Genomic DNA, 16,095 nt, shown 5'->3' with positions numbered 1-16,095 from the left:
GGCTTAAATGGAAAAGAAATAAAAATTTTCCCCAAAACAGCACTTGTGCGTACGGACAGACATGTGTGCGTACGCACACTAGGTGAAAAGGGGAGGGGTGCGTCCACATAAGTCGTGCGAACGCTCTAGACAGAAGGGGGTGTAAGAAGTGTGCGCACACATAAGCCTGTGCTTGTGCACAGAAGAGATTTTTTTTTGTAATGGATGGATCATGTGTGCGTGTGCACACAGGTCCGTGCGCACGCACAGAGCGAAAAGAGGGGGGTGGAGGCACACAGTCTGTGCTAACGCTCCCACCAGAGGAGCTGCAAGCTCGCGTGCAGACGCACACGTCTATGCGGCCGCACAGATGGCGCGAAAAGGAAGACGTGTGCGTACGCACAAAGCAGTGCGTACGCACAGATCGAGGAAAACAGGGCAGCGCCCACGCATAGGCTGTGCTGGCACTGCAACCAGAGGGCATTCAAGAGAGTGTGTGGGCGCACAGGGTTGTGCGCCCGCACAGGTCGCAAAACTCATAGTTTCGTGCGCACGCACAAAATCGTGCGTACGCACAGATGCCCTGTTTTACAAAAAAAATTTCTTTCATTCCTAAGGCATTAGGCCTTAGTTCAATTAACATCTCAACCCCAAACATTCAAAACATCACAAAATCATGATCCATATGCAAATTAACATATCTAAACTCGAAATTAAACTAATTCTAAGCTAACTAAGAGAAGCAAACATGTAAAAAACTAGGACTATAAGCAAAGCGAAAGGGTAAGAAAGATATTACCATGGTGGGGTGTCTCCCACCTAGCACTTTGGTTTATCGTCCTAAGTTGGACTTTTTGTGGAGACTCTTGTTAGGGTGGTTTGTGTTTCCACTCCTCCTTGAACCTCCATCCATGCTTGGTCTTTGAGGCTCCTCCGGGATCCTATATTTCCAGCATCCGCTCACCTTCTTGTTGATCTTTATACTCCAAGCCGGATGGAAAAGCTCCTAGTTGACCCTTGTAATAACCCAACAATCTCCGGAAATCACCCGATTGTGCTCTACACCATGCTTGAACTCCAATTTTTGAATTAATCTTCTTGATGATCCTTGGAGTTCTTTGGCTACCAACACTCCTTTCTCCACCACTCACCAACCCAAGAAAGATCTTGAGTTGGTAGTCCGTCTCCAAGATAGCATAGGTTGAGGAGTGTGTATCATTTAAGTGTGGGAAAAATTTTGAGAAACATTGGTAGTGATTGAAAAATGTTTGTCTTGGGTAATGCATTGAATGAAAAATTTTAGAAAATGGGTGCATTCATGTATGAACTATTAAACCATATGCATTTATCTTTACTTCAAAAAAAAATCCAAAAGGGGACAAAAGTTACTCCAAAGAAAAGAAATGAATAAGGAATGCATATGTGATGTAAAGGAAAGAGCATACATGAATATGTGTAGAAAGTGAAAATAGGAAGGTTAGGTTGCATATTTTTTGTTATGATAATTGCATTCATGCATCCATGGTTGTTGATTGTTAGATGAAAAGTAATTCCTTGAAAGCATGATTAGGAGAGACTTGAGTGATTTGACCCTTAGACACCGAGTGATTAGAGTGTATACACACATAGTGAGGGTTCAATTACTCAATTCTATGCTTCCACCTCACTTATTATGTATTCTTGCAAGTTGCTTCATTTTGAAACTTGAATCAATTCTTTAGATTTTTTATTGCCTTGATTAATTCTTTGCTTGACCCTATATGTCTATATACGTGTTTGGAAATTTGATTTTTTGTTTTCACCAAATCAATAGGATACTATAGATAGATACATAAGTATAGATAGTATATACATACTTGCATGCATATAGATAGTTGCATTTAATAAGTTGATTACCCCATTGAGTATTTTCCTTGTTGGTTTAGCATGAGAACATGCTATTGTTTAAGTGTGGGGGAATTGATGAGTCCATATTTTCCGATATATTTCAGCTCAATTTGGATGGATTTCATCACATAAACTCACACTTAAGCACTAAAATAGCATACTTTTGTGTTATCTCCCTAATTTGGACCTAAATGTGAAAACATGTACTTTTGTGCTTAAATTGAGTAATTTAATTCTACTTTTATGCCATTCGATACCGTGATATGTTTTGTGAGTGATTTCAGGTCATTTTGGCAAGATTGGCTAAGCAAAAGTGGAAGAAGGCATGTAGAAGGGAGAGCACATGAAGAAAAAAAGGAAAAGCACACACAGCGAAGTGTGCGTGCGCACAAGTACCCGTGTGTACGCACAAGAAGGAATTTGCATGTGTACGTGTGCACAAGTACCTGTGCATACGCATAGAACCCTGCACGTGATTTCATTAATAAAACACGTGCTGTGCGATTTCTGAAGGCTTTTGGCCCATTTTGAAAGGCTTGAAGGCTGGATTTGGATGCTATATGAAGGGAATTCAACACATATGAAGGCATGCATTATTATTAGGTTTAGTTTTAGTTTTTCTTAGTTAGGAAGCTTCAATATGAGTAGGATTAGTGTAGTATTGCTTTCTTAGGTTTATCAATCCCATTGTAGCATTTTATAGCAAGCTTTAATTTTGGATTTTTGCTTATTCAATTGTAAGTACTCTCAATTTTCTCTTTAATTATAGCACTTTTACTTTCATTTCCTTTTGGTTCAAGTTACTTTGTTCATATTTGCAATTTTGAGTTTCTTGAAGTTTTCATTGATGAATTTAATACTTTACGCTCTCTTTATGTTTGATTGCTTGCTTATATTTGGTTTTGTGAATAGTTGGTTATCGTTTTCTATTTTCCTTTGCAAATTCTTATGTTTTGGTTTTATGCACACAAGGTGTTTGTGAAAATGCCAACTTTGAGTTTTGAGTAGATTTTCACACCTTGGCTTGGGAATTGAGTTCCTAGGATACTAGAGTCATGATATTGAATATTTAGTGGTAATTCTTGGGTAGTTAGTTGACTCTTGTTTCCATTGAAGCTAGCTTTTTATCAACTAGTTTGGTAAGTTAGTTAGGACTTATGGATCAAGGTCAATTATGCTTGCTTGACTTACTCCTCGATGTTAGGAATTAACTAGGCGAGATAGACTCATCATAATTATCATAGTTGTGATCATAGCAATGATAGGATTCCTTGGATCCTCTTATTCCCAAGTCAAGCCTCTTTATTGCATTTATAGCATTTTTCACAAGTTTTGATCTTACCTTCTCTTTACTTGTATTAAATCCAATTTTGATCATTCCTTAGTTCTTTGATTTCTTAGTTCTTTTAATATTTCATTCTTTGATTCAAAACCCTTTTTCCTCACAACCGAAAGCGTAGCACTTCCAATTGCATTCTAGGGAAGACGACCCAGGAGTCTAAATACTCTTGATTTATATTTGGTTTGAATTGTGATAACATTTGATGATCAATTGTTGGGTTTGGACTATACTTGCAACATCAATTCTCTTTTTAATGTGAAAATCCAAACCTATGCTCTTGGTCGTACATCAACCTCATCAGCGATTTAGAAACCGTGTTCGCATCTCTCCGACGGCACAACATGAGGCTCAACCCTCTCAAATGCGCTTTCGCCATGGAAGCTGAGAAGTTCCTGGGGTTCATGATAACCCAAAGAGGAGTGAAAGCTAACCCAGAGAAATGCGAGGTAATCTTGCGGATGAACAGTCTGGGGTGTGTAAAGGACGTGCAGAGACTGGCAGGAAGGCTCACTGCGCTATTCCACTTCCTCGGCGCATTGGCTGCCAAAGCCCTACCATTCTTCAACTTCATGAAAAAGGGGATAGTGTTCGAATGGACTTCGGCTTGCGAGGAAGCCTTCAATTACTTCAAGAGCATCATCTCGGCACCCCCTATCCTCGGTAAGCCCAGAAATGGAGAGGCGCTATTTTTGTACTTGGCAGTAATTGATGAAGCTTTGGCAACCGTCCTGGTACGAGAAGAAGGGAAGATTCAATAACTGGTCTACTTCGTGAGCAATGCACTACAGGAGGCAAAACTAAGATACAGCAAGTTAGAAAAGTTGGCATACGCGCTCCTGACCTCCTCCTGTAGGTTGCGACAGTACTTCCAAGGACACCAGATAATCGTCAAAACGGACCAAGCGATCCGCCAAGTGCTGCAAAAGCTCGACCTGGCGGGTAGGATGATGACCTGGACAATCGAACTATCTCAGTATGACTTGCAGTACGAGCCCAGACATGCAATCAAGGCTCAAGCAATGGCTGATTTTTTGGTCGAAGTGACGGAAGCACTCCCGAGACACCGAACACACGGTGGAAGCTCCACGTGGACGGAGCCTACAACCAAACGTTCGGGGAAGCAGGAATTATTCTAGAAAGCCCAACGGGAGTCGTATATGAGCAATCGATCAAGTTCGACTTCCCGGTGTCCAACAATCAAGCAGAATACGAGGCCCTTCTTGGAGGCCTGCAATTGGCGAGGGAAGTCGGGGCCACCAGACTGGAGGTATGTAGTGACTCTCAAGTCATCACATCGCAGGTTAATGGAATGCATCAAGCCAGGGAATCACTACTGCAAAAATACTTGGAGAGGGTCAAGAAGTTGAAGGAGGATTTTGACGACGTCACGGTACAGCACGTTCCGAGGGAGAGGAACACACGAGCTGATCTCCTATCAAAACTGGCGAGCAAAAAGCAAAGAACAGACAACCGATCTCTCATACAATGTTTGGTAAAAGAACCAACAGTGACCTTGCATTTAACCCAAGCAGACCCCTCGTGGATAGGCCCGATCACTGATTTCCTGGAAAGCGGTAAACTCCCTAATGACGAAAAGACAGCAAAGGCACTAAGAAGAAAAGCGGCCAAGTATACAATAATACAAGGCCAACTATTTAAGAAAGGGCTCAACCAACCCCTATTGAAGTGCCTACGCCCCGACCAAACAGACTACGTGTTAAGCGAGTCCATGAGGGGTGCTGCAGCCATCACATCGGAGGGAAGGCCTTAGCATGAAAACTCGTCAGGGCAAGTTACTACTGGCCCTCAATGATGGCCGATTCCAAAGAGTTCGTGAAGAGATGCAGAAGATGCCAGCAGAACATCAACTTTCACAAAGCGTCGGCAGCTGAACTAAGCCTGCTGATGGCCTCCCGACCATTCTCACCATGGGGAGTCAACCTGTTAGGACCTTTCGACCTGGACAGGTCAAGTACCTAATTGTCGCCATCGACTATTATACCAAATGGGTAAAGGCCGAGCCCCTAGCCAGCATATCTTCGGCTAATTGTCGGAGGTTCATGTGGAGACAAGTAATAGCCAAATTTGGAATCACGAAGGTCGTCGTCTTGGACAATGGGTCACAGTTTGCCGACAAGAAATTCGGAGAATTCCTCGCTGGCTTAGGCATAAAGCAGAAGTTCTCGTCTGTCGAGCACCCCCAGACCAATGGCCAAGTCGAAGTAGCAAAAAAGGTCATTCTACAAGGCCTCAAAAAGCGACTTGACCAAAAGAAGAGAGCATGGGCAGACGAGCTAGCCTTGGTCCTCTGGTCCTATCGCACAACTCAACAGTCATCTACAGGGGAGACGGCCTTCTGGCTCACCTATGGGGTGGACGCGATAATTCCTTTGGAGATAGGAGAACCGATCCCACGACTACTTTTGGGAGGAGTTGAAAAAGCCATAGAAAAGGACTTGGTGGATGAAACTAGAGAGATGGCCCACTTGTCGGAGACGGCATTGAAGTAGAGGATGGCTCTGCATTACAACGCTAAAGTCCTCAAAAGAGATTTTGAGCCGAGCGACCTAGTCTTACGACGCAACAACGTCGGACTTCCGACACCAGGAGAAGGAAAATTGGCGGCAAATTGGAAAGGTCCATACAGGGTAAAGGAAGTACTCGACAGCGGTGCCTACAAGTTGGAACGGCTAGATGGCAGGGAAGTTCCCAGAACCTGGAACGCAAGAAACCTAAGAAGATTCTATCCCTAGTAGCCGGTGCATACCCAGCGAGCAAGCGGTTTGCCGGCCTAGCCGGTATAGTAAGACCCGTATTACTTTATGTTTAGATCACTCCCTATTGGTTGTTTATATGAATGACAATTTGCTACACTGATTGCTTCCCCTAATTTCAAACTTCTCGTTTTAAATTTTAATACACTGTTTGAAATTGTTCAAATTATTTTGCCAAGTAAAGGTAACCAATTCCATAGCGGCGCGGCATCCCGGGACTGATCACCCCGGGAACCAATAAAGTCACAAACACTACAACAAACGGCTGCTAAGTAAAGCCAAGTTTCAGACATTCAAACGAAAAAGCCACGACCTGGCTTCATTAATTGCCAATGAAACGGTAAACAAAAGTAAATTGTTATCTACAGACAAAGCGGTAAACGAGTTTGCTAGAACTACTCGAGTGTTCAAAGACCCACATGTTACAAAATTTCAAAAAATACAAGGTTACATCACTTCTTCGGAATATCGACAATCTTGCCATCATTGATGGTCTTGAAAATGCTAATGGATGAGGTGTCGAAGTCGGGAGCTAGCAGATTCACATGAGCCTTGACAGCCTCCTCGGTCACCAGGATGGCATTCTTACCTTACTTCACGTTCTCTTTGTACTTCTTCTTCAAATCAACTGCTTCAGTCTTGACTGCGGTTGCCAACGAAAGGGCCTCATCACGCTCTTTCTCGAGCTCCTTCACCCAACCTTGAGTAGCGTTGAGCTGACCCTCCAAGGAAAGCTCCCGCTTGGTAAGTCGCGCTACGGCAGCATCGGAGGTCTTGATCTTCTCCTCGGCGTCAGCTAGCTGCCCTCGAAGTAACTTGACCTCAACCTTGTACTTGTAATTAGCCTTGACAGATGATTGAAGCTTGTTCTCCAATGACTGCGCCCCTGCCAAGGCGGATTCTGCTTTTCTCGCTATGGCGGCTCTCCGGAGCAAGGTACGGTACATCCATCTGGCCTGCGAGGCAAAATCCCCACCATGGAAGAAGTTCTCCGTGCCGGGAAGCAATTGAGAATCAATGAAGTTCCCGGCATCGAAGTTCTTCTCCATCACCGTGAGGACTCCCTCAGGGCTAGAAGACGGTTTCCTTTTTCTTGGGTTGTCAACAACAACCACCTCAGGCCCTTCACCCTCCACCTCGACCTCTGATCGGGGACTCGGACCAGCACTGGTCCCAATCACCTTCCCCTGGGTAGGTTGGGACTGAGCCTCCGCCTCGGCGGCGTCATTGGAAGGCACCTCGTTGTTATGGGTGGCAGAGTCATCATCGCTACCATTAGCAAAAAATGTGTTAAACAAAGCATCAAGCCTAACTTGCTCGCCATTCGTCGATATTGAAACAAAACACGGAAGCTAGTTAGCCATTAAAACGATTGAATAAACAAGGGTAAGAGCAAACACGGGTGCACCACTAAACGACTACTCACATATATAACTCCTAGCCATATCCTGATCACCCATGAGAAGATGGGGATTAACATGATTCTGCCCGAAAATAGCCAACAACACATCGGCGGCCCTCTTGTTCTCGGAAGACAACCCTTTGTACGTCACCTTAGTAAAGGCATTAGCTCCCGCCCCGAACCTCTAGTAGGTCGAGATTCGACGTTCCCCCTCCTACGTCAACCAAAAGGGATGCCGACCTTCAGCAGAGTGAACCTTAAAGTATCTATCCTTGAAACTATGGTACGAATCTTCAAACAGGCCAAAGATCCTCCGACCCTGGGTAGACCAAAAAGACATGAAGCCTTTTTTGGCCCTCCCCTCTTTAGAAGGGTTCGTCAAGGTAAAAAGAAATAAAAATACCTCGACGAGGCCGGCAGCTCTAAGTACTCACAAACTATCTCGAAACAGTGGATAGAAACCCAACTGTTTGGATGCAACTGAGATAGCGCCACATCACATCGGTTAAGCAACGCCATTTGAATGGGGGAGAAGGGGATGCGAACCCCCAGGTGGGTGAACATCGCCTAGTACATCCAGATCCAATCGGGGACCCGGGGAGAGTGTAGGTTTAATTGGAATATCCGTTTCTGGCTGGAAGGGACAAAAACCTCGTAGTTAGCCTCTTCGGGCCCCCCCACAGAGATACTCGGCTTGTCAGAACTCCGTAAGTTCCTCCAGAGACATCTGGTTGGGGGTTTCTTTCACGTCCGAGGTCACCCAGGCATATCGATCGTAGGGTGCTCGCGCAATGGGAACCCTTGCGACAAGACGTTGGGCCATACCTACAGTGGGGGCACCACTCAAAGTTAGTCTAAGAGGTCGGGAAGCCGGTACTAACACCAGAAACTACAATTTTCCTACCCAGTATCTACGGTCGAGCCTAAAATCCCAAATCTATAGATTTAACGAAACCCAAACACCAAAAACCCAGAATGGTTGCCCCCTAGTATATCTACCTAACGTTGACACCATCAAACACGAAATTCAGTCAAATGAACAATGCACATGCAGAATTAAGACAGAAGAACAAGCGGCATAACATCAAGATTAAACTAGCCTGAATAAGAAGAAGGAAAAAGGAACTTACCAGGATGACAGTAATGATCGAAGGATGCTGGAAAACTATGAGGAGATTCGAGCGAAGTAGGAGATTCACAGTAAGGAAGTTTGGAGGGGAGGAAGGAAGATGAGAGAGACGCGATAATAGTGGGAAAATGAAAACTGAAACAAATGGAAACTGAAAGAAAAACTGACTCCAAGAAGCGTGAAAGACAGGGGTAGAATGCTCATTTCACGCAGGGTTTAAATCGCCCATTAAGAGCAATAAATGCTCAGCGCGAAGAATGAGGCGATAAACGGTGCTCCCCTGCAGCGAAGAAACCCACACGCGCGTGGAAGATACGTCCCGATCATGAGTGACCGACTAGGCGACAACACACGCACAGAGGAACAAAACACGCCAACCACGATGCCCATGGCCATAGCTGGCGTGTTGGGGGCACTGTTACGACCCAGCCTAGCTGGCACTCCGCCTAGTCCGACTCGACGTATGGTCCTACCCGACCCGAGCAGCCGGTCTGCTGGGCGTCGCACGTCTGGACCCTAACTCGAATACCTCTCCTCCAGGAAGCCAGCTACCTGACATCTGGAGCAAGAAAACTTCCAGGAAGGTGGGTCTGTCCTCATGGGACCTACCCCACTGATAGGGTATATATGGGGAGGGTCCTACCCCTTCCCCACGGTATGTCACTACCTCCATTATTCTCTCACCACCATCTGCACTATTTCTGAGTTGAGCGTCGGATTGTCATTGCAGGTGGCGCCCCCTCCTTCACATCGCAACAGCTCGAGAGGTCGTGAAGTCTCCACCCTCTTCTCCTGGACCCATACCAAGGCTGGTTCCTACCATTCCATCTCCAGAGCTCCACCGACCCGTCCGGAACCCGAAGAACCGAACAAATTTCAATGTGTATTTGTATTCTAACATGTATTTTATAGCGGTGGCTGACTTTGGTAGCTGATTTTGGTGTACACGTAGCATAACTCTTTTTTTTAATACTTATAAAAGTTTAACCCAAAATTAAGGGTTGAAAGCACAAAAATTATGTTCAATCTTCTTGAATGTCATAATTATTTATTTGGCTAATTTTTTCTCTAAACGCAAACATGATTCTGAGTTTGAACTCCCATTTACCATAAGTAATAAATTCTAACTTTTACTTTCAATTGATAAATTAAAAAATTAATTGAAAAATTTATTTTTTCTACAAATTTTATTATTTAATCTCATTTACAATAAGTGATATCAAAAAATAATCATAAGAGTTCTTAAAATTTTTTCATGGCTATGCTATACAAATAATTTTTTTAATATTATTGTTAGTACTCTTTGTTAAATTTTGATTTTTTTATCAATTATTTATTTATTTTTTTGTTAATAATATGGATATTTTTGTTTAGAATTTTTTTTACGTTCACTGATGTATATTACTGTATTTTTTAATAAAATTTTTAGTACTCATTGTTAATACAATTTTTTTTTAATTATTTTTATTAATACATATTTTTTTATAGAATCTTATTTGTTTATTTGACTTTGTATATTTTTTACTATGTGTTCTTAAATTAGTATATATTTTATTTATTATGGTTAATTTTTATAATATAAAATTCACTAAAAAAATATAATTAAATACAAAAAGAGTACTAAAAAATATAACGAAGAGAGTACTAAATTTCAATATATAAATTTAAATTCTTTTCAAAAAAAGTTATTGTCAAAGAGTGTTAAAATAATATAGTTTTAAATGATATAAATTTATGTCTTTTTTTTAATAATTTTTGTCTAAGCATAATTTTAAATAATGTAATCCAAACATCATTCATTCTATTATAATCTATTTTAATACAAAATTACCAAATATAAATCACGTTAACACCAATTCACTTTTTATCAAAATCAAATTTATAAAATTAATTTGAGTTAATAGTCAATTTCGTCCTTCAAAAATCACCCATTCTTCAAATTAGTCCTCAATAGATTTTTTTAGTCATATTAGTCCTTAAAAGATAAATCGTAAGTCAAATTGGTCCTTCCATTTGTTAGATGATAACGGCATGATGACGTGTCACGTTAAGTGCCACGTGACATGATGACGTGGTAAGTTAATACCACGTGTCACAAGATGATTGGTTGACGTGTCAGGTTAGTGATATTTAGCATGCCATGTGGCACTTGACATGTAAAAAAGTTATTTATAATCAAAATAGTCCCTGAAAGTTTAGACGTAAGTCATTTTCATCCTTCAAATTTTAAAAATTAATCAAATTAGTCCTTATATAAATTTCTTTTATTTTTTCTTCATAATATTAAATTTGAATTATTTTTTAATAGTACTAATTTTAATATTATTTTTTAGACCTTAATGAATAAAATTTTCTTTACATAAAATAATAAAAATAATTAAATTATTATAAAATTATTTTATCATTTGTATTTTAAATTTTATATTTTCAAATTGTAATTTTTTATAGTGACATTTTCTTATTTAAACGAGTTTATCAAATTATTGTTAATTATATATTAAAAAATTTAATATTTTAAGTTTATAATTTTTTTAAAATAACTACTATATTTATTTAATGAGATATAAAAGATTAAAAAATTTCAAATAACTACTATATTTATTTAGTAAAATTTAAAATATTAAAATTCTAGTTTTTTAATATTTTAAAATAACTACTATATTTATTTAGTGAGATATAAAAGATTAGAACATTTAAAATAACTACTATATTTATTTAGTGAAATCCAAAATATTAAAATTATATTTTAGATTTTACTAAATAAATATAGTAGTTATTTTAAATATTTTAATCTTTTATATCTCACTCTATAAATATAGTAGTTATTTTAAAAAATATATTAAAATATTAAGATTCAATAAGTGACCCCACAAATCGATTTTTCAATTATTGAGTTCTATCATATATATTAAATAATAATAAAATTATAATTTTAAAAAATTTAAAAGATTTAAAATATTATATTTTTAAATATATAATCAACAATAATTTGATAAATTTGTTTAAATAAAAAAATTTTGCTATAAAAAATGATAATTTAAAAATATAAAATTTAAAATACAAATGATAATAATTTTATAATAATTTAACTATTTTTATTATTTTATGTAAAAAAAATTTTATTTATTAAGGAATAATATTAAAATTAGTATTATCAAAAATACTTTAAATTTAATATTATGAAAAAAAATAAAAAAAATTATATAAAGACTAATTTGATTAATTTTTAAAATTTTAAGGATGAAAATAACTTACGTTTAAACTTTCAGGATTATTTTTATTATAAATAATTTTTTTACGTATCAAGTGATACGTGGTATGCTAGGTGTCACTGACCTGACACATCAACCAATCATATTGTGACACGTGGCATTAACATGCCATGTCATCATGCTACATGGCACTTAACGTGACACGTCATCAGTCGTTATCATCTAACAAACGGAAAGACCAATTTGACTTATATTTTATCTTTTAAGAACTAATATGACTAAAAAAAATTTTTGAGAACTAATTTAAAAGATAGATGATCTTTCAGAAACAAATTTGACTATTAACTCAAATTAATTTTATATAAATTTTTGTTTGTAAGCTTTAATCCAAACACATACTATATTAGATTTCAGGTTAATTTTTTTGGCTATTGGATAAGAATTGGTATAATCCTTTAATATTGGAAGTTATAGTGTTTTATAAAATTCTGGGGACTATAAAATTCGCAGGGTACGAATTGTCAAATCTAATTTTTTTAATTTATAAATACAATACATAAACTGCGTATTGTATTAATCTTTTGAGAACTAATTTAAAAGATAGATGATCTTTCAGAAACAAATTTGACTATTAACTCAAATTAATTTTATATAAATTTTTGTTTGTAAGCTTTAATCCAAACACATACTATATTAGATTTCAGGTTAATTTTTTTGGCTATTGGATAAGAATTGGTGTAATCCTTTAATATTGGAAGTTATAGTGTTTTACAAAATTTTGGGGACTATAAAATTTGCAGGTACGAATTGTCAGATCTAATTTTTTTAATTTATAAAGACAATACATAAATTGCGTATTGTATTAATCTTTTGAGAACTAATTTAAAAGATAGATGATCTTTCAGAAATAAATTTGACTATTAACTCAAATTAATTTTATATAAATTTTTGTTTGTAAGCTTTAATCCAAACACATACTATATTAGATTTCAGGTTAATTTTTTTGGCTATTAGATAAAAATTGGTGTAATCCTTTAATATGGAAGTTATGGTGTTTTACAAAATTCTAGAGACTATAAAATTCGCAGGGTACGAATTGTCAGATCTAATTTTTTTAATTTATGAAGACAATACATAAACTGCGTATTATTTTAATATTAAATTACAATATACAGATTACATATTATATTATTTTAATATTAAATTATAATACACAGTTTGTATATTATAAATATATAGACTGTGTATTGTCAGTATAATACATATTCTGCGTATTATACTTACACAGAATAGCACTCTTATAACATTATAAAACTCTATTTTTTGTAACATTAATATAAAAGTGAGAATGTAAAACTATTAAACTATAAACGGAAACAGAAAACAAACCAAATTTTGTAAAATCTCACGTGGATTAAAAGATGAACGTGGTCCAAGCCATGTCTGCTATACGGTCCTACTCCATGCTCTTTTCAGTTTTAAGTAAACCCCATAACGCGTATCCCCTTAATTTTATCATAGCTCGCATCATCACCTTCGATCACTGCTTTCATCATTGCCACGTGTCCTATCCATTCACTCTCCTCTTTCCCCTTCGTGTACACGCCTTCTGACCCGTTGACCCCTCTTACCATTCAGTCAAACTTCACTCGCTTCACCATCATGTATATATACAATTGCAAGAGCCGCAAAACACATCAGAAAAAAACATTTATTCTCACAGCACTCAATCCCAAACGAAAATAAAAACAAACGCACACATCACAGAAATAAATAGAGAGAAGAAGATGGTGAAGCAGAACAATAACGTGGAGAAGCTTGCGTCAATGGAGCGGAGTGATCTGAAGTACAAAGGTGTAAGGAAGCGAAAGTGGGGGAAGTATGTTTCAGAAATAAGGCTACCAAATAGCCGCCAGAGGATTTGGTTGGGATCCTACGATACCGCCGAGAAGGCGGCGCGTGCATTTGACGCGGCCATGTTTTGCTTACGTGGCGCCGCCGCCAAGTTCAATTTCCCCGGTGCTCCGCCGGAGATCGCCGGCGGCAGGTACATGACCCCTCCCCAAATTCAGGCCGCTGCCGCCCGGTATGCCAATTCTGACCCGGTTCGACCCTGTTCCACCTCGACTGAAACTTCCACGATGTTGTCGGAGGAGACTAAAACGGTGATGCCGGCATCACCATCACCGTCACCGTCCGATGTGACTCTTCAAACGGAATGTGACGTCACAGCCATGAACGGGTCGGGCTCGGATCTTTTTACAACAATAGGGTCGGTTAACCACGATTCTATATTTACGGGTTTTGATGATTTTGGTGGGGATTTCTACCTGCCAGAGATGCCGAGTTACGATTATGAAGAGGAGAATTTGGATGGTTTGATAATTGACGACACTTTCTTGTGGAGTTTCTGAGAAGTGTGTGATTTGCAGAACATTTCACATAATTAGATTCAATGGGAAAGGGCTAGAAAAGTAGAAAGACATCAACAAAATCGGGTCATGGTATTCGGATTGTTTTATTTTATATCCGTACGTACCATGGAAAGAATATGAGGTTGGGGGGTTGGTCGGTTTTTACAAGACCAAAGCCCTTTCTAATACCTTTTTTTTTTTTTTCATACTACTATTGTTTCAATTTCCGGAGGAAATTGATTTCATTCATTCAATTTTGCCAAGTGCCAAGGATTTTGTATAGTTGGGAAACATATGTTGTAATTTTTATTCTGAATTATACGAGAAGTATATTGTTTCAGAATTAAGATAAAGCAGCCGATGAGATTGTTTCTATTTATAAAATTTTAAAATGCTGGTAAATTTTTTATAAATAAATAAAATTAGTTTTGTACTTACAAAAGTTGTTTTCATGTTATAAAAGTACTAGAAATTAATTTTATAGATGGATTAATTTATAAACATTTTGAACTATTATGAGAACATAGTTAAGAAAAATATAATGTGATTACTCTTTTTTAATTATATTTTTTAGGTACTTTTAAAAAAAATCCAATAACTTTGTACGTATTAAATGCATTACTTTTTATAAATTTTTAGATTTTATTAAATAAAAATCAAAGAATATTATAAAAAGAAAGTATTAATAAATTTTATAAATATAAAATATATTAGTGTGTAAATATATAATATTTTAAAAATAGCAAGTGTAATTTTTTATAATAAATATAAAGCATACAAATGCATACAACAGTATTTTTTATTTTTTAAGATAAATTATTTTGTAGTAAAATTTTATAATGTTAAAAATTTATATTAAAATATTTTTAATTACAAATATAAAATAATTTAATATATTACTCGAAAAAATAATTAAATTTTATTTATATTAGTTGACAAATGATAAATTATTTTATATTATTGAAAACATCTTAAGTATTTAGTTTTGTTAAAAATATTATTATGTAATATAAAATTATACAAATATTATTAAAATATGTTTGTTTAAAAGATTAGATAAATAATCATATAGAAAGGTTAACTTTTTTAAGAAAATAAAAATTTAATATTTAACTTTTTGAATTGTTTTATTTATACTTGCCTCACTCAATTTGATTTAATTCGACTAACAACTGAAGATCAAGTATGATATAAATCTTATAAATTTCATTGTTAAACCATCATACTTAAATTAGGATAGACTATATTATTTCTATAATTTAAAATTTCATGTCATTTCATATTTTTGCTTTTTGTAAAAATAAATTAAACCTATATTTAAAAAAGTAAAAATAATATTATTTATTTCTATTTCTATTTTAAAAAAGTATATAAATAAAGAAATTCAAAAACGTTTTTTTAAAAGCGTGAAAAAATAAAAAAATAATATTTCTATGTATTATATAATAAAATGGGAAGTAAACAATATTCGTTAAAAATATAAATAAAATTTTAATATAAAAAAATTCAGGGATTGTAGAAACTTTTTAATTTTTACCGTGAGCATTGAAATAAACTGAAGTAAAATATTATACTTCATATGCCTCCACCTTGAATTTCTTTTTGTAGTTACGAGATAAAATGAGAAATTATGAGAACAAAAAATGTGCACAACATAAACGGATTTTTTATTTAAATAAATTAAATAAATATTTTATTTATTGAAATAAATAATTTAAAAAATTATTACGAAAATATGTAGAATTACTTATCATGTATCTCGTTTACACTACAAACGAGATAAGATAGTGCGTGTGACATGTGTATATCTCGTTTACACTGTAAACGATATACGTGTTAAATTAAAACGTTTACAGTGTAAACGAGATACAGTAAGACAAATTTCCAACAGCTATAAAAGGATGTGCAACTCTTAGTATTCTCCACATACATTTCATATCTTCTTCTCCTCCGTTT

The 16,095-nt window shown here is 36.4% G+C and overlaps 2 protein-coding genes across 2 annotated transcripts; both read left to right on the top strand.

The window, feature by feature from the left end:
- Positions 1 to 3,549: 3,549 nt before the first annotated feature.
- LOC140177606 (uncharacterized) lies at positions 3,550 to 4,979 on the top strand. Its single transcript, XM_072210739.1, has 3 exons — positions 3,550 to 3,939; positions 4,062 to 4,147; positions 4,250 to 4,979. Exons 1-3 carry the CDS (start codon positions 3,550 to 3,552, stop codon positions 4,977 to 4,979), a joined length of 1,206 nt encoding a protein of 401 aa, XP_072066840.1.
- Positions 4,980 to 13,280: 8,301 nt separating this feature from the next.
- On the top strand, positions 13,281 to 14,492 carry LOC112738367 (ethylene-responsive transcription factor ERF017). Its single transcript, XM_025788792.3, has one exon. It carries the CDS (start codon positions 13,513 to 13,515, stop codon positions 14,137 to 14,139), a length of 627 nt encoding a protein of 208 aa, XP_025644577.1. The 5' UTR covers positions 13,281 to 13,512; the 3' UTR covers positions 14,140 to 14,492.
- Positions 14,493 to 16,095: the final 1,603 nt, after the last annotated feature.

This window comes from Arachis hypogaea, chromosome 13, assembly GCF_003086295.3.
Source record: "Arachis hypogaea cultivar Tifrunner chromosome 13, arahy.Tifrunner.gnm2.J5K5, whole genome shotgun sequence".
Lineage (NCBI taxonomy): Eukaryota > Viridiplantae > Streptophyta > Magnoliopsida > Fabales > Fabaceae > Arachis > Arachis hypogaea.
This window is presented reverse-complemented; position numbering and strand designations above follow the sequence as displayed.

Coding starts and splice junctions, on each gene's coding strand:
- LOC140177606 (XM_072210739.1), top strand. CDS start 3,550: ATGAGGCTCAACCCTCTCAAATGCGCTTTCGCCATGGAAGCTGAGAAG. Junction 3,940..4,061: donor AAGCTTTGGCAACCGTCCTG/GTACGAGAAGAA, acceptor CTCCTCCTGTAG/GTTGCGACAGTACTTCCAAG. Junction 4,148..4,249: donor GCAAAAGCTCGACCTGGCGG/GTAGGATGATGA, acceptor TTTTGGTCGAAG/TGACGGAAGCACTCCCGAGA.
- LOC112738367 (XM_025788792.3), top strand. CDS start 13,513: ATGGTGAAGCAGAACAATAACGTGGAGAAGCTTGCGTCAATGGAGCGG.